This window comes from Vigna angularis, chromosome 1, assembly GCF_016808095.1.
Source record: "Vigna angularis cultivar LongXiaoDou No.4 chromosome 1, ASM1680809v1, whole genome shotgun sequence".
In the NCBI taxonomy this organism is placed as follows: Eukaryota; Viridiplantae; Streptophyta; class Magnoliopsida; order Fabales; family Fabaceae; genus Vigna; species Vigna angularis.
This window is the reverse complement of record NC_068970.1, coordinates 58,446,509-58,465,097: the sequence shown is the minus strand read 5'-3', so window position 1 is coordinate 58,465,097 and position 18,589 is coordinate 58,446,509. Positions and strand designations below refer to the sequence as shown.

At 31.1% G+C, this 18,589-nt stretch overlaps 1 protein-coding gene across 1 annotated transcript; it reads right to left on the bottom strand.

The window, feature by feature from the left end:
• Positions 1 to 6,964: 6,964 nt before the first annotated feature.
• LOC108333213 (uncharacterized) lies at positions 6,965 to 14,245 on the bottom strand. The gene is made up of 10 exons (XM_017568596.2): positions 14,028 to 14,245; positions 13,912 to 13,940; positions 13,768 to 13,835; positions 13,178 to 13,243; positions 11,830 to 11,870; positions 10,118 to 10,254; positions 9,780 to 9,870; positions 9,325 to 9,396; positions 8,095 to 8,207; positions 6,965 to 7,265 (listed from the first exon to the last, which is right to left on the bottom strand). The coding sequence occupies exons 1-10, from the start codon at positions 14,096 to 14,098 to the stop codon at positions 7,144 to 7,146; spliced, it is 810 nt and encodes a 269-aa protein (XP_017424085.1). The 5' UTR covers positions 14,099 to 14,245; the 3' UTR covers positions 6,965 to 7,143.
• Positions 14,246 to 18,589: the final 4,344 nt, after the last annotated feature.

Here is an 18,589-nt window from a genome sequence, read left to right as displayed (position 1 = left end):
ACATGTCATCGACATTTGTTTTCTAGGTTTGCTAATATTCCTTTTATCCATTTTTCAAATTATATATATATAATTCATAATTCTTCTATTTTTTAAAAATTTAATCTTTAAATATTGATGAATTTAAATGTATGGTATTTTTTCTTTACAAGATGAAATTTTAACTATTCATTATTTCGTTTAGCTTTCATGAAAAAAAAAATGATAATTGTACATTATGATAAAGTGTATATATATAATTATTTATAATTTTATTTATAAACTAGTGTAGTTCAATCTTTAACTTACCAGTTCAAGTCTTAAGAAAATAATAGAAGTATATATATATATATATATATATATATATATATATATATATATATATATATATATATATATATATATATATATATATATATATATATATGTCATCTAAAATTATGACAAATGCTTAAGAAAATATGAGTTCAAAATGACATAAAATGTTTTTTTTTATGTATCTTTATACATAATAGAAGTATGCCTCAATGCAATTTATAATAATGATGGGAAAAAATAATAGATAGATAAATGTCACATGAATTGACTTATTTTGCTCACTTTACTATTAACATATAAAAATTAGTGAAATGAGTTTATCTACAAGTTAATGATGGACTTAAAGTCGTGGATAGTCCTCCTTTTTTTATTGACTTTATAAGTTGACCCAAAAAAATAAAAAATAAAAATCTTATTCATAAAATTAACAAATTTAGTTGAAGAAACTAAAATATGTTAATATCTTATCCTAAATTTGAATATAAATTCTTCTATTAATGGTAAAGGATTTGACTTTTTTTAAATAAACTAACACCAAAAAAAATTGAAGAGTATTAAAACCTAGAAAAATACATACACAAATTAGTTTTAAACCAACTTATCTTAATCTATCAAGATCAATAAGAAAATTGAGTTTAACCAATTAGACTAATAAATTAAATTAAATCATCTCCAATGAGAAAGTTATAATATAAAATCTTATTTTATTTCATATATTTTTAAGCATAGTTCTCTATTGTTGGTATTTCATAACTGGTAACACGTTTTTTCAAACATAACATATTGTGTGTACTATGTCTTTTCATAAATTAAAACATTATTTTGTTTGTAAAATAAATCATAGTTGATTAATTGACACTGTTAAATTGATAATACATTCATATTATACTATAATATTATCTCCAAAATCTATAAACAAAACCATAAGACATTCAACTTACTAACTTTAACATTAACTGGAGTTAGACCCATTAAAGCTAGATTTTTCATGATTTAAAATTGTATTCTAATTAATGAAGACTTATTTTAAGTATTTATGGTGAAGAAAATTTAAGAAAAATTCTTATTGGATAGTAAGAAAACCAATAGATTATCTAAATGTGAAAGTTCACTCTTAAATATTCAAAAAGAAGAAAGGTTTGCAAAACTAACGAACATAAAAGAAACATAATAGCATAATAAAAAAAACATTATATAAACTAAAAGAGAAGCAAAAACGAAGTAAAAGATGAAAGACTAGAAAGGAGAGGGGCTCATGGTATTGGAACACCACTTGACGGGGCACAAGACTCACCAAGTTCAAGATAAGTTGATGTTGCACCACTTGAGTCCTAGACTCAAGATAAGACTAAGAGAATAAAACACTCTTAAGAGAGCTCTCATAAAGGTGATCAAATATAAATGTATAAGCTCAAAATACTCAACCCTTTACAAGTATAAGAATCCTCCTTTTATAGGTGATGAAAAAGGTCTCTTTGAAAAAGCACAAACCTAAGGACACTAAAGCAAATACAAGGAAAATGCTTCTAAAAACTAGATCATTTCAAAAAGACATCTAGGTGTAGGATGTAACCCAGCTTGCCCACCAAGTCTCTCCCAGACACCTTTAACCTTTTAAAAAGGAAGGTCAACTCAAAGCTCTCCATGCTCTATAAAAGGCACCACATGTGTGTGGATGCAAGTCAAAGTCTCTCTTCCCCTCCAAGTAGTGTTGTCTTCCTCCAATATGGTCTTAGTCAACCTATAACATAAACATAAGACGTCAACAAGTTAGCCTAAACACAAGTCAACATAAACAAATGCTAATAAAGAAAGAGAAGATGGATTAGATGCCCTCTTTCTCGACATGCTCCTACTAGTCATTTTAGGAAGATCCTCTATGCTTTCATGAGAAGTCATGGACTGATCACTTACTATCATTTATGTTATGTTTACTTTAAATGATTTACTATGGTTGTAGATGGAAAAGTTTAGTCTATTTCTATTTGTTTTCACAAGTTTTAGTTAATTTAGGAACGTGAATTTAAGGGAGAGAGTGGATGGAACATCTTTGCTAATGTAAGGAGATGGGGCGTGAAAGACAAATCACCTCTCATGTAATTATAAATTTGCATTCTTTTTTTTAACAAGACATTGTGCTTGAGTGGTATCTACAATGTGTATGGCAGAGTTGCACGATGAAGATTCTAGCAAAGATTTCTTCACATACATTCCATGCACATTGAAGAAGATTATGTGCTATTTTTTTATCATGGAAGTAATTGAACCACATTAAAGACTTTGTTAATAGAGTGGTTGGGTTGGTGTGTTTATGTTATAAAAGTTATGGTTTGTGTGGTTATTGGAAGGAAAGTGGTATGCCTCTCTATTATGAATTTATTAGTGTTTTTGGAATCATGGGGTGTGTTAGTGAGGTAAAAATGGAATTGATTATGCTTGCATAAGAATCAAATTTGGGCACAATTGTGTGGAAGTCATTGTTAAGTAAAAAGAATCGATCATGCCTACTGATACAACTGATTTTGGTGCATGTAGAATGGATTCTAATTATTTCAAGGTTATAGAAAGAACTAATTTTGGTTTCATGTTTGTAAAGAGAATTGAATCTGCTATCATGGAGAATCTATTATCCTTGTGTATGAGTTGTTGTTTGTAATAAAGTGAAAAAGGATAAAATTAAGGAAAAAAAGTGAAAAATGAGATTGTTTAGATTAAGGGAAAAAAAGGGTGAAAAGTAAGAAAAAATAATAGAAAATTTAAAAATTTATGATTGAGGTGATAAATAAAAAAAATGTCTTAATGGATAAAGTTATAAAATTATAATTTTACTCTTATAGTCAAAATGAATTTAAAATAAAATATAGTTAGTTTAAGTTAAGTTAAAATTATATTTTTATTATTATTTATGATTTTATAATTATTACTATTATTATTTTATAAATTTATTTTATTATTATTAATTTTAATTTTATTATTGTTATTTCAAAATTTTATTATTCGAAAAAAGATCATATTAAATATTATTATGAATTTTAACATTTCTGCTATGCTGGTATTCCAAAATTTATCAATCATTATCATCATAGCAAAAAAAATAAAAAGCAGGGAAAAACCACAACAAATTCATTATAAAAATCATACTTAACAAAGTATAAAGAAAAAAATTTAAATAAATATATGGAGGTAAAATATTCTTTATAAACCAAATTAAATTAACTAAGTTATCAAACACAATAATTTTCTTCCTAAAAAACATAAAAAACTTTAAAATATATATTGTTTCAAATTTTATTATTATTAAATTTCTAAAAATTTAGTTGGACACCTTACTTTCTCTACACTCCTCTCCACAGAAGTAAAGATAATATTTCTCCCTATAATTATTGCACCACAAAGAATTAATCAGATTCATAGCTTCTTGAGCAGTGGCAAAATATGCCCTCTTCAAGTTTTCTAGAATTCAGTTCATAGACTAAATTAGAAGAATTTAAAATTTATTTTATAACGTGTGTTATATAATTTTAATTTTAATAATTATAAAATTAAATATAATAAATAATAAAAACAAATAAAATGTATTGAGGAGGAAAGTTCAGATATTTTTTTAATATATGCAGTTCCATTCCAACTTTAAAACATAGAACTTATTGTTTCTATTAAACTCTTACATATTATATTATTTAGGAAGGAAAAAAGAAAGTAAAATACAAATTTATTATTTTTACTTGTGTCTCACTTATTATTTATATATTTTTAAAGTAACACTTTATTACCCCATTTGACAATAAAATATTAATTTTTATAATATATTATTTATGGTACATGAGTTTTTATAGTATATTTTTATGGTACATGAGTTTTTTTTCATGGAAAATTTTTAAATAATATTGTTTGAAATATAAGAATTTAAATTACATATTACTATCTTTTTCAGGTTATTACCATTATTAGTTTATGTCAGAACCATTAAAAACGCACCCAAAACCCCTCTGAACGGACGCCAGGTGTCAAGCTGAGGGGAGTCAGAAATCAGATAGTGGAAGGCAGGTGTTGACAGATGAGCGGACGCTCGTTTTGACGTGGGAAGCAAAACTGATTTTCAGAAATTCACATCACTCTCTTCTGCATGCACCCTTCTTTCCAGATTCTGAAAAATCACATTTTCTCCTCCTTCTCACTACATCTCCTTCATCTTCTCTCTAAGAAATCTCATCATTTCTCTTCTCTGATCATCATTCAGGCACCATAGAAGTACTTTCGGCGTCAAGAGCTTCCAGATAAACCGTTCGGTTTGTGAAGCTGAGCTGGTAAGCCTTTCTCTTCACCCAATCGTTCGTTTTCCTAGACATGCAAATCCAGTTCTGGTTTCATGTGTTGATCACCAATCTTCAAATGAGTGGTTCTGAGAGTGTTTTGGTTTTACTTGGTTTAGTTGGAAAATTGTCGAACATTGAGGGTAGAAGAACCGATAGGGGTGAACTGTATTCTTCATATGTGAACGTCCGGTCACGCTAGAGGTAAGGGAAACTTATTAATTTAATTTGTATAATTATGTATGTTTCATGAACGTTCGTTGCATTGAATGAATTAATATATGATGGTTGATATGTTTGGATTGTATGAAGTATGAAAATTGATTATGATATGAATGTGTAAAGTTATGAAGTTATATGTTAAGAAATGAGTTTGAATATGTATGAATTCTGAATATGAAATTCCCCTAAGATAGTGTATGTTCGTTATTGAACAGTCTTTGACCGTTCGGTTTTCTGAATGAAATTGGTTAGAATTGGATTCTTTCATTTGGGAAGAATCCTAGTTGAGGGCGAGTGTCTTCGTGTTGTAATACTATGTTTGAGCGTTCGGCCAAAGCATAGTTGTGTCTTGATATTCCGTGATAAGCTTAAGTATATATATGTATATATGTATTGTATAGTTTAGTCATTCTTAAACACTACTTTAATAGTATTTTGGTATATTTATCAAGCCCCCTCTCTTTAAGGTTTAGTAGCACTAGGTATTATACCAAGTGTTCGTCCTAAGCAAGTGTTTGATCTTACACCAGGTACTCGTTCTAGCTCCTTAAGTTAAACTTCATAATAAGAGCGTTCGTTCAAACCCACTAGGGTTCGCTCACTATAGTGTTCAGTCTTTAATTGGCATTCGTATTTCTTGATACTAAATCTAAATAATCTAAGTTTTCATAAGCGTTTGGTTTCTTCATGGGAATTCCTCTACGTATTATTCTTTGAATATCTTGGAGTGTCTGTGTCCATTGGTTCCGACCTAGAGCCTTAGTGCTGAGTATGGTCTTTTTGATGTTCAGTTGGAGTTCGTAAGAGTCAGTTCATCTAATTGGCTCGTTTTGTAAATTACGTTCGTTCTACTCGTTTCTCGTGATGTATGATTGTACTCGGTTTCTTTCTCAAACCGATAGTAAACCTCTTGGTCTAAATCCATTCTGGAACTGGAGACCTCGGTCTAGCTCTACGTGTTCGGTCTCGTTCTGAGTTCGGGTTGAACGTTCGTTATTTAGAATTCTTATGAATCTTTGTACGAGGTGGTTAAATGAGATACTTATTAATGAAAGATGAAGAAAATGTGATATGAAAATGTTGTGGATTGTGGACAAGCGTTCCGGGGAGGAACGACTCATGAATGAATTATTGGAATTTGTAAAGTATGATTGTAAGCATGCTAAGCTGGCCGTTCATCCTGATGTTCCGTGAGTACTCGTCTTCACGTAGAGGAGGGTAGGTCATGTGTGGGAACGGCAGGAGGTCTTAGTCCTTAGGGGTACTTTGAACAGATAGGACTAACCTCGGGTGGCAGCTGTTGAGGGCATCCCAGTTACTACATCACCCGGGTGCACGAACGCCTGTAGCTATGCAGATTTCATACAGTCCGGACAGTCAGTCTAGTAATAGGTTTTGTATGATACGTATGTTGAAAATTATCTTGTGTGTTGGATTGTTTGAATTGTATGTTTATGCATGAATTAAATTACATAAGCTTATCCTGTGATTTCCTGTCTTGTCTTGTTTTGTACGTCCGTCTTTGTCATTACAATGATCATCCGTTGTGGATGTGAGCAGAAGGGGACGAGCTGTTGAAAGATGCGCTAGAAGAAGAAAATTTGGTCGAGGTTGAAGTTAAGACCGAACAGTAGAACGTTCGGTCAAAAGTTTAGTTTTATAGTAAGGTGGTCGTTCGATCACCTTTCCCCTTTTGATTTTTTGGACCGTTCGGTATTTGACTTTTATAAACCGTGCGGATCAGACTTGTACTTCTGTACAGTTTAAATATTGTAACTCTTTCTGTAAGACTGTTCAGCCATGACCGTACGTTCTTATATAGTGTAAGACTGATCTGAATTATTATTAAATGTGATTATTCTATTATATAATTTTGGACTGTATTTTTGGGATGTTATAGTTTAAGTGGTCTTATACTTCAGTGTACAAATTCTTTTTAAGAACATAAAATCAAATCTTAATTGTTACATATCTTTTTATAATCAGTTTTAAGCATGACTCATTTATTAATTTACTTGTGTTATTTGTTTTTACAGTTACAATTATATTAATTTATGTATTATTAAGAATAATAATATAATATTATTTTAAATATCCAAAATTATTAGTAAAAATCCGCATGCACCACCCCATGACAAGAATACACATCTATTTGTGTAACCAGAGTTTTGCCACCCCATGACAATAATACACATCTATTTGTGTAACCAGTGTTTTGCAACTACACGATTCTGCTTCTGCATCGAATATATCTTCAAATTACATCCAACATTGCAACATGGTTCTGAAAAGAGATATAAGATGCATGCATCTACTCGCTCTCTTCATCGCTATTGACTATACTCAAATGATTCATGTTCTTTTCAAGAGGTGGAAGCCCATCTTCAGAATCAGAAGAGTTCTGACTTTTATCCTCACCTTCTAGTGTCGCAACTATGCACGTAACAGCACAAATACACAAAACAAAATTAGGATGAAATTCCCAAATAACATATTTAAGGTATCTACACATAATTCTTTTCTTTCGTGACAGTAAAATAACAGCTCCTAAAAACTTTCTTTAAGAGCATTAAAAGCACATTCAAGGGTTCATGTACCACTTTTCAAGAACCAGTATAAAAATCACTCGCAAATGACGAATAGCTTTCTGCTCAATCTGCCTTTAAAAAGTTGATGTAATGCAATGCACAGGCAGAACAAATTCAGAAAAAATAAATTTATTGCATTTAGATCAACATAGCCAGAATCAAGAAATACCTTCTATGCAGAACATACAGAAACTAGAGAGTATGTTCAAACAGATAGGTGTAAAAAGCTAAATAAAACTACCAAAAGGAAGAGGAAAAAGAGTAACCCAGTGCCAAGGCTTCGTGATGGAATCCAAGGTTATCCCCTCAACCAGGGAAGGTGTTTCCAAAAAGGCAAACCAGGTCACAAGCCAGTAACCTTACTATTGCACCAAAGCAGCAAACAATGTAGAAGATAGAATAGCCAGAAAAACAAAAATATTAATATTGAAGTTGAGCCCCAATGAGAGACACCCAATTGCTGCACAAGGCTCCTGTTATGATATGGTATGGAGAATTACATGTATACAGCCTTATCTCCATTCAGTGGAGAAAATGTTTCCACTTGCCCCCATGACCTTGACAAGGTCATCAGGCAGCAAGAATACTGTGCATCGAGGTTTACTCTCTCTTGAAGATTACTTAGTTATGGACACCATTTTGCAAAAAAGATTACATTTACAACCAATACATACCTTGACCATCAGTAGGAGCTCTTGGAACTTGTCTCTCTTGTGACAGCCAAGCATTTTGAACAGAAATAATTTCAGCACTATTTTGGCATTTGGAGTAGGCCCTCAGTAATTCCCTGCATTAATTTGCATAAAATTGTCAAAGCAGAAGAGTCTATGAAATAACGTGCAATTGAGAAATTAGTCGATTGCGTTAGTAATGTAGGTAGAAATAAAACAATTAGATTGAATTTGTATTTCCTTACAAATCCTTGAATTCACCGTAGCATTATATACAACTAGATGAATTGAATTGGTTAGTACACACTTGATCTCCTAATTATAGCCTGAATACAATCAATCATAAGAAAAATTAAAGGACTAATTAGAGGCAATTTAGAAGCTAATGGCATGCTAGATTGCAGCCTAATAATCATGCTAGATTGGATATGTGCTTGGCCAATGATGTTAGATTGAATCGGCACCATGTCAAGCTAAGTATGGTTGATCCCACATCAAGTCTATTAGATCCATCTCACACAGGATTTAATCTAACTGACAAAGTTGATTTAATTTAGATTTAATCCAATTTAAATTGAATTGAAAAAAATCCAAATCAAGTTGATCTAATTAAAATGGATCTCAATTATAAATCCAATTTATTTATTGGTTCTGATTGGGATTTTGAAAAATCCAATCCATGATCACTCTTAAAATTGACAATTGATGCAAATCAGAAAACCCCCTTTTTCATATCCTCCCTATTTATGCTAAATTAACCCCTCTAACTAACTGCTGTAAGAGTTGCGAGCTAAACTTCCCTTCTCTCCAAACTCTTAACAAGTACCTAGTTATTTACACATGCCTAATCAATTCTAGCATTTTACATTGTTGAAAGAATTGACAACACAGATATCCCAAATTAATATTTAAAAAAAAAATTGTCCATGGTTACGTACAAAGACAGGTTTTACAGCAGTATTCATTCGCTAGTCATGCTTACTTAAGTGATACACTCAACTGAAAGGATCTAATCAACATCAGAAAGGACAAAAAGATAACATTGCAAATTAAGTTATTTTTTTATAATCATAAATTCCAAGAGGGGCTCAGAGTGCCCGGTTACTTTGTTCATTTAACAGGCAGGCATAAATAAGTACCATGCCAATGTTTCAACTTGAGCAGTCAAATGTATCAGAAGTGAGAAAAATATGAATAACAAAGTTATATCAACGAATTAGATCATATTCATACCCATTCAGAGACATAAAAGCATGACCCCATTTGAACTTCCCGAGCAATAAATTTGCTGTCTTTTCTTCCCCACTGCAAGACCACAGTAAAGAACTTCAACCGTATAGAATAGAGAAATGGATAATCTTCACTAGTAAATATTAATCCAAATTAAAATAAACTATAATGCAAGTTACATTTTTTATCTGCAAACTTCAAAGTTCAGACCTAAATCTTTTATCTGAATGTTCATAATTTTACAAGTAGTGAAACAGTTGGGATAGAATGATCCCCGCACGTTTCTACAATGATAGTCTAGTATGGTAGCAAATTAGCCCTTCCTAAGACCAAACTATTCAGTTACACTTTTTTTGTTAGGGGGAAGGGGGAGTGGAGTGAACAAATTATAGAGCACATCAGCAAAAAGAAAAAAAATATCATCTAGTCAGAAGCCAGAGACAAAGCCATCGTGGTACCATATTGTCAAAGCAGCAGATAAGGCCTCCACACAGGATAGTTGGCATGGACGACCATAATTTACTGGATTTGCTGCTACAAGCCATGGCACTGAAATTGAATGAAAATATGAGAGTATTATTACATTCCATGTCAATATAGTCAACCTTAAACATGACAAAAAAGCTTAAATACAATGCCACTATAGAAGGAATATTTAAGCATCACAGTTAACTACAATAGTACCCGAGTCTAGCATGGATATTTTCATTCACAAGGTGTACACGCAAATATACATGTAACATGAAGTATAGAAAACAAATTTTGAATATATTCCTTTTGGCAGTTAAGTCCTTACAGAGGCGAGGAGCAGCACACCGTAGCCTAACAAAAGGCACATCATCTAAACGGGCCCATGAACAATCTACAACAGCCAAACCTTTCGTCTGGATTATAGAGTAATCTTCTCTTGAGACACATTGATTTCCAGCAGGACTGTCAAAAACAGAATCACAGTAAATCAGTAATCACAAATCAGAGAACACAGGAACTAGCAATATATATCACTACTAAACAGTCAAAAGAGAATGCATTGGTTTAGAAGTTGGACACCATAAAGCCAACTTCATCTTTTTGAGAAATTTTTGCTTTTTGAAGAATTGTTTCCTTTAAAAACGCTTCAATAATAGTATTATATAGAAACAACTTTAAGTGAACTTATTTGATTTCTTCCTCTTATGCTTTCTATTTGTTAGGTCCTCTTTAGAAGAAAACTTTTGCCTCTGCTGTCATTTAGTCTTGTACTGTGGTTAAACACCTAAGGAACATCAAATATGTGCCTTTCAAACTAAAAAGTAGCTTTGTCAATTTCATAGCATGTTGAACATGTTCTTATTGTTGAACAACACTAATTAACCTCCTCTGCCAATCAAAGCCAAAATAAGTTACTTCTTTTCTTATGAAAGTGGACTTTATGTCTAATTCAACCTAACAAAAATGACTTAATAAGGTGAAGTTTGCACACCAGTAATATATTATAATTTGACTAAACCACTACTTGACATGAGTTCTCCAACAAACCCTCTCACACCAAAGAATAGACATCTCATGCATATGACTGGATATTTGTAAGTGATCCAATGATGCACAGCACGAAAGCCACAACACATCCCTCTAGGATAGACTACAATATCCTCTTAGAAACCAAATTCAACCTAAGAAAACCAATTTAGTAAGGTAAGATTTACATCCCACTTATGTATTATAATTTAATCATATAACCAATCGATGTGAGATTTCTCACACACTCTCTCAAGCCGAGTATTAGCTATCTTAGGCATGAGACTAGATATTTGTAAATAGTCTTATAGCAGCCCAATAGTAGGTAAGACGATAAGCCCAACAAATCTCGCTAAAATATGCTTTGATACTATCTTATAAAGTGAATGTTAAGTCTAACTCAACTACACAAAATCAATTTAATAAAGTAAGTTTGCACTGTTTGCACTCAACTTATATATTATAATTTGGCCATATTACTAAACTATGTAGGATCTCCAACACACTACCTCATGCCGAGACATCAAGTTGGGAATAGAAGGGGGTGTTCATAAACCTAGCTAGGATAGGTCCTTCATAAACTCTAGGATAGTTAAGCCTAACTCAATCTCATAAAATCATCTTCGATAGGTAAGGCTTACACCCTACTTACATATTATAATTTAACCATATCACTAGTCCATGTGTGATCTCCGACAATTTTCAATTATTGAAAGCAACCATCCATTGTTTCAAAAAGGCACAATATCTAAAAGCTCAACCAACCTGATTAGATAGCAACAATTTTAACAAAATAAAATATATTGCCAAAAGGAGACAGGTTAACACCTGCACAACACAACTAATAAAGGTAGAAGCCGATAACATTTTCTACACCTCTAGTCAGTGGCCAAACTGCTAGTTGATAAACATCATGAACTTGTTGACATGTTACATAAAGATAAACCACATTCTAGCAAAAGTATCATTCTTCATGATATGGTGACAAAAAGATAAGTTCCAACAAGATACCTTAAAACAACGCCTCCAAAACCATTACTCACTCGTAACTCCTGTACAAAGTCAACTAAAATCAGTACTGCTAACATATTGAGCATCTTTAGATCATGCAAATGACCTTCATAGAATATTGAATCAACAATAACAAGGAACTATTTGTGAATTACTTCTGCTAACACACCCCTAATGATAATGTATACTAAATTTAAGATCATTTAGACATCCATAAATATTCAATCAAATAGTAAAGATTTACTTATATTTTAATAATATATCATGCAATAAAACAACAACAAAAATATCAAATAGATTTTGAATTGTATGAAATTTTTGACAAAATTTTAATATACTTTATTAGAACTCAAATCCAATAGTTAAAGTGATAAAATTTACTGTTTATTCTCAATGTCAAACAGCTGGCCTATTTCCACTATATTTATATGATTGAACCATGAGCAATGGAACCAACAACTAATTGGACAAAACGAGCTGCATGGATACCCACTACTGTAGCAGACAGCAGTTACAATCTCAATGGCAGAATAAATATTAGGGTAATTAGCAACATGCATAGAGGGACATGGTAGTTTCCTCATCCAACTTAGTATTATATGATATATGTATAAATAATTAAACGGTAAACCAAATTTATATAATGTCACTGGTTGTTCCCCAATAAATCATAATGAATACCAGGCTATTTGTCCCTCATCAGCAGAGATTATGATATTTCGGTAAACCTATATGTCAACTGAGTACCTCAATTAAAGTGCTTGTGAAATCACAAAAACTCTAGATCTCTACTGATTCATTTATTTAAGCAAAAAGCCTTCAAGCTGTATTCCCATCCAAAAGATCTTCCCAGTTAAAAAAAAATCAGAATTCGTAAAGAATAGTTCATTTTACTGACATTGTTTTCTCATAAATGCCTCTTCATATTTCAATCATGGTATGTTCTTCCCCTTTATATAATTTTGATATGTTCAAGAATCTCTTGCACCATATTCCATTTGAATTTTCAGGTATACCAAGATATCTAATATAATCTTCCAAAATTATGCAACTTCCACCAATGACTTAGTTGTTACCCTAGCATTGAAAATCAACACCACTCTGTATTTTGATTTGAGAACTGACCTTTTATAAAGTGCTATTTATTTTATATGAAAGAAGTAACCACTCTAATTGACAATGAAATCTAACATCCAATTAAATCAGATACAAGATCCAGGTAGATATACTTGGACATGTATATAATCATGTTTGTGCTTATAAATGCAAATATGTATGAACAGAGTACACTTAATCATGTGATAAATGCTAATCATATAACGAACAAAAAAAGATAACAGATACTTGCCTTTAGCATGCCAAATCTTGAAAGCTTGCGACCAGTGCACCTTTTGGCATCGCATTGCCCAAAATCCTGAGTCACAAAAAACCAATTATATTCAAAATTCAAAGACGTATTACATGGCGTATGAATATAAGATTAGAATGCAGTAACGACATATATAGTAGTATAGCAATACTAAACAAAATTGAAGGAACATTACCAAAATAATTTCTAGCGTTCAAAACTGAGGGTGGACAGAAATCAATAAAAATATTTCTAAATTTATTTCAAATGTCAACTTATTAGTTATCATAAAATGTAAGCATAAAACCATCAGTGTAACAGTATCACCCTGGAATGCGAACTAAGCCAATGCCATCCTTCAAACAATCATTAATGTATATTTGTGTTTACAAAGAAAAAAAAAAAAAAAATATATATATATATATATATATATATATATATATATATATATATATATATATATATATATATTTAGCACAATAAAAACCATGCAGTAGCCATTGTTCTTTTTCTTACCTAGAAAATAAACAAATAATTAAAAGCTAATAATCTCAGCTAAATTAAAATTACTAAAACGGTTATATGCATACCCACATTGCAAGCTTTATTTTGGGTTCCGTGAGTTCCTCCTCCTCTTCCTCACCCTCATCATTTTCAACTGTTACAGAAAATATCACGCAGCGAACACAAACCATGCTATGTTTAGAAGAAGAAGAAATGGAATCGAGAAGTACCTGGAAAAGAGCTTTGACAGTCGTCCTCTCTGAAGCAGAGTTAGGTGAATGAATAAGCAAAAGGCGCGTAAATAGGAATAAAAAAAAAGAATCACAAGCAATGGGAAAGAACTTACACTAAGAGCTGTTGGTGTCGACTTGATTGACCGCGATGAGTTTTGAATCTCCTTTGTCTGTTATTCCCCATTTCTGCTGAAGAACGCAAACCAGAAATTTGTCACACGCAGTGTATTTTGCTCGTGACACTGATGGCTGATCTTGATTTGGTGTTTAGGTTAATGTATGTTCTTGTTTTGGGTGCAAGTTTGGTGCTCTCAAACAAATTCATCACTTTAGGGTAAAAATTATCAATATTGGTGAATATATAATGAAGAGTAAAATTTGTTAAATTCATAATTTACAGGAATCGTGTGTGACATTAAATATTGATATTTTTATTTATGGTTGAAAATTTGTATTATTTCTGTAAATAAATAATTCATTTGAAAATAGTTTAATATTTAAAATACATGCGTATGTAAAAGCACTGTTATCTATTCAAATATGTGTGTAAACTATGGTTTTTGTTTTCTAAAATCATGGGACATTATGATAATAGCTATTTTTGTGATTATAAAATAGATAAATAAATCTATTAAATGGAATTATACCAATGAAATTAGTTCATATTCAAATTATTCATATATAATTATATATATAAAGCTGATAAACTTTTGTATATTTTTTTTATTATTTTATTCTCTTAATTATTATTTTTTCAATTTAAATAATTATTTATAATAAAAACTTATTTTTTAGTTTTATAAATTAATAACTATTTTTTGAATTTAAATAATTATTCATTATAAAAAATTATTTATTCTCATTTTGTAACATTTTTTTCAAATTTAAATAATTACTCATAATAAAAAAGTTATTTACACAATATTATATATAATTTTTTATTTCAATAATTAAAATTTATTTTATCTATAATTATATATACTTTTTATTTTTTAAATTTACTTTTTTAATTATTACTTTTAAATATAAACCAGTTGAGAAGTATAATTCAATTTAAGATATGTATTCATTGTTATTTTTCTAATATGGAAATGACTCGTAATTTTTAGGATTAATAACAAAGCATTATATTTAAGAAAAATTATTATTTTTGGATTATATTATCAGTTTCTTGAATCTTTATCTTTTATGTGTGTTAATGTTAGTTTTATATTAAAGGTATTTACATATTTGCAAAGAAAAAATGTTGAAGAAAATGAAGACACGTGTGAGCCCCTCTTCAAACTTATTGATACTAGGCAATATGCATCTTGAGAGAAATATAAGATCTATAATTAATTTGCATTTCTTAAAATAGTTCTTTAAAATTTTGAAAAACTTAATTCTCAGTCACTATATCTGAAGTCGTTTTTAAGTTTTCAAAAATCCTATCACATGTCTATTTTTAATACACATTTTGAAAAGAAAAAAGAAAAGTATATATTTAATTCTTAAACTAAACGTAACTAGTGAGTATACTTAAACATTATATTTGACGAAAATAAAAATATAAAAAATGAAGATATCATAATGTTCATGACAATCATAATTCTCTATCTCTTTCGATACCACGTCTATAAATATGAAAATATTTTATCTACTTTTTATGACTTTTTAAATGACCCTCGTTAACAATGATATATGCATGTGATCATTAACACCCCTTATGATAGTAATGTTTCTTATACTACTAGTACTCACATTATTGATGACTTTGTTCTAGCTATGGATGATACTTTCAATGAACCACGACGGTCCATATGACGATGTAAAGTTGTAGTCTATCTCCAAGATTTTCACACCAACAACGTTACTTGACATCTTATTAACAGGGGTGAGCATAGTTCATCAACTTGAACTTAAACTACAATTAACGGTATTATTTTATACTTAAAAAAATTGAATTGTTTTTACTAAAAACTAATTCAATTATTTTATAGTTTAGGTTAAAAGAACTGAAACTTAAAGCAGTTAACTAGTTAACAAGTTAACACATGAGTTTTTTTTATCCTTTCTCCATCAGAATCTCTTTTTCTATCACTACAACTCACAGATTTTGCCAAGGTTCGCTGCCCTCTTCCTTCCTGCCGCCGCCCATCCCGCCGTCGCCCATCTCGTCGTCGCTCATCCCTCCTCCCATCTCCCTCGATTATCCCTCTAGGGTTTCCTTATCGACTCTCTTTTCGCTCCAGCGTCAATGACTCCTCCAGGTCTCTCTCTTATTATTAACAAATTCATAATCTTTATGTTTACTGATTTTTCTTCTTCTTGTGGGAGGAGCATCCTCCCTTTTTCAAATTCAAGATGGGTGTTCCTTCCCCTGCTCGACAAGCCTTCAAGCTTTTAATTTTTTTTTTTTGAATGACCTCTAAATGCACTAGTGGTCTATTTTTATCCAACAATTGTTTTGGTAAGGAACAAGCTCACTCTTCACCCTGTAATTGTGTAATACTAAACACGAACTTGGTCCTTTTTTCCTAACCCAGAAAAAAAAATGAGTAAAGAGGAAAAGCCTGTGAATGAGGAAAATGAAGCAGGTTCTTGTAGACGAACAGTTTCTCTTCCAGTTCAAAAGGTATCACTTTTGGTTATTCGTTTTCCAGTTCTTGTAGGGTCTGGTTTATTTCAAGGATTAGTCACTAATTCAAGGATATATCATACGCATATATTTTATAATACTCAGAGCTTAATTTGTCTGAATTTTTTTCATAAATTGTATCCCTGGGATTTGTCTGAATTCAAGGATATTGCCTTTTGTTGCACTCTTCTCTAACTGGTTCCTTTCACGGATTGTTTATGACGTGATAGATGAAGATAACTTCAATAATGTGAAGCAGTGGCTCAGTGAAATTGATTGTTATGCCAGTGATAATGTTTACAAACTTTTAGTTGGAAACAAGAGTGATCTGACAGCAAATAAAGTTGTATCATATGACACAACTAAAGTAAAACCTTGACATACATGTTTAAATCTCAGAGTTATCGATTTTACTTTTGAATTGTGTATTCAATAACTCTACCTTTTCAATTTAGTTCTTACAAGTTCTTTGATTTTTCAAAAGTTGTGAGAAGCTTCCCAGTTCCGTGGGACAACCATTTATAAACTACAACAATATTTTTTAGTTTTGGAAGAAAGTGGAACTAGTTTACTGCACTGCTTTATAAGTAAACTAAAAATTAGTTTACTGAACTGTACTGTACTATAAGTAAACTTAATACTAGTTCAGTTCAGTTCGCCTGAACTATTTTTTAGTTCAGTTGAGGCAAACTGTTTTGTAGTTAACTACAAATTTTTATAGTATAGTGCAGTGTAGTATACTTTGCCCACCCCTACTTATTAACAATTATTTGTGTTATGAATGTTTTTTTTCTCATTTTAAACATGTTGTGTTATCCATTTCCTTTGTTGTTAAACCTAAAACTTACACAGAAACTTCAAAAGATCCCAAGTAGGTTGATGCTAGGAAGATGAACTTGCAGCCTTAGGTAATAGCAACACATGTGTGCTTACCGATATCCCTCTTCACAAAATCGTTGTTGGCTGTCAATGAGTATATAAAATCAAATTTGATTCTAATGTCATTGTCGACCACTACAAAGCACATCTTGTTGTCAAAGGATAAAACCAACTCGAAGGCTTAGACTATCTTTATACCTTTGCTTTAGTGGCTAAGCTTACCATTATTTGTCTCATTCTTGCCTTTACTGCCTACCAAGACTATATTTTAACAACTCAAAATAAACAATGTCTTCTTACATGGTAATCTTAATGAAGAGGTTTATATGAAACTCTCGTCTGGCCTGCGTGTTTCACATCTTAATCAAGTTTGCAAGTTTTAATGTTTGCTCTATGGCTTTAAGAAAGTTAAACCCCAATGGTATGCCAAATTATATCATTTTTTTATTTATAATCATTATACTTGTTCTTTCGCTGACCATTCTCTATTTTTGCACAATTCTTGAACACATACCATTGCTCTATTGTGTTAACATGTAAGCATGTTGAGGAAATTGAATGCATCACTCACTTTCTTCACTCTCATTTTCAAATAAAAAATCTTGGTGACCTTACATACTTTCTTGGTCTCGATGTTGCTCATAATTATGTTGGTCTGCATCTTAGTCAACTGAAGTACGTTATCAATCTTCTTCATGAAGTCGATATGCTTACTTGTTCTCCAGCACCTACACCTATGGTTCCCAAGTGTCCTTCATCTGTGATTGACCAACCACTCGATGATGATGTTTCCTCTTTCTATAGATGTCTCATCTACCTCATCATCACTCATCCTGATATAATGTTAGTTGTGAATCACTTTAGTTGTATATATATGACAACTTCCTTTTGGCAACTCTCGATTTACTTTTATCAATAAAAAATAGTAGTTTTATTCTCTTCTCCTTCGCTCATGCTGGATTTTCTCCCTTATATCTTATTTCTTTCTTCCCTTTTGTTTTCTAAAGATACATGTTCTACCTTTACTTATCATGAAAATGAATTATGTTAAGACTATTAAGAAGTAAACTTTAAGCCTAACGAACCTCACAAAATTAGTTTGTAAGGAAAAATTTGCACCCACTTATATATTCAAAATTGGTTTTTATCCTTAGTCGATGTGAGACTTTCAACACTTCT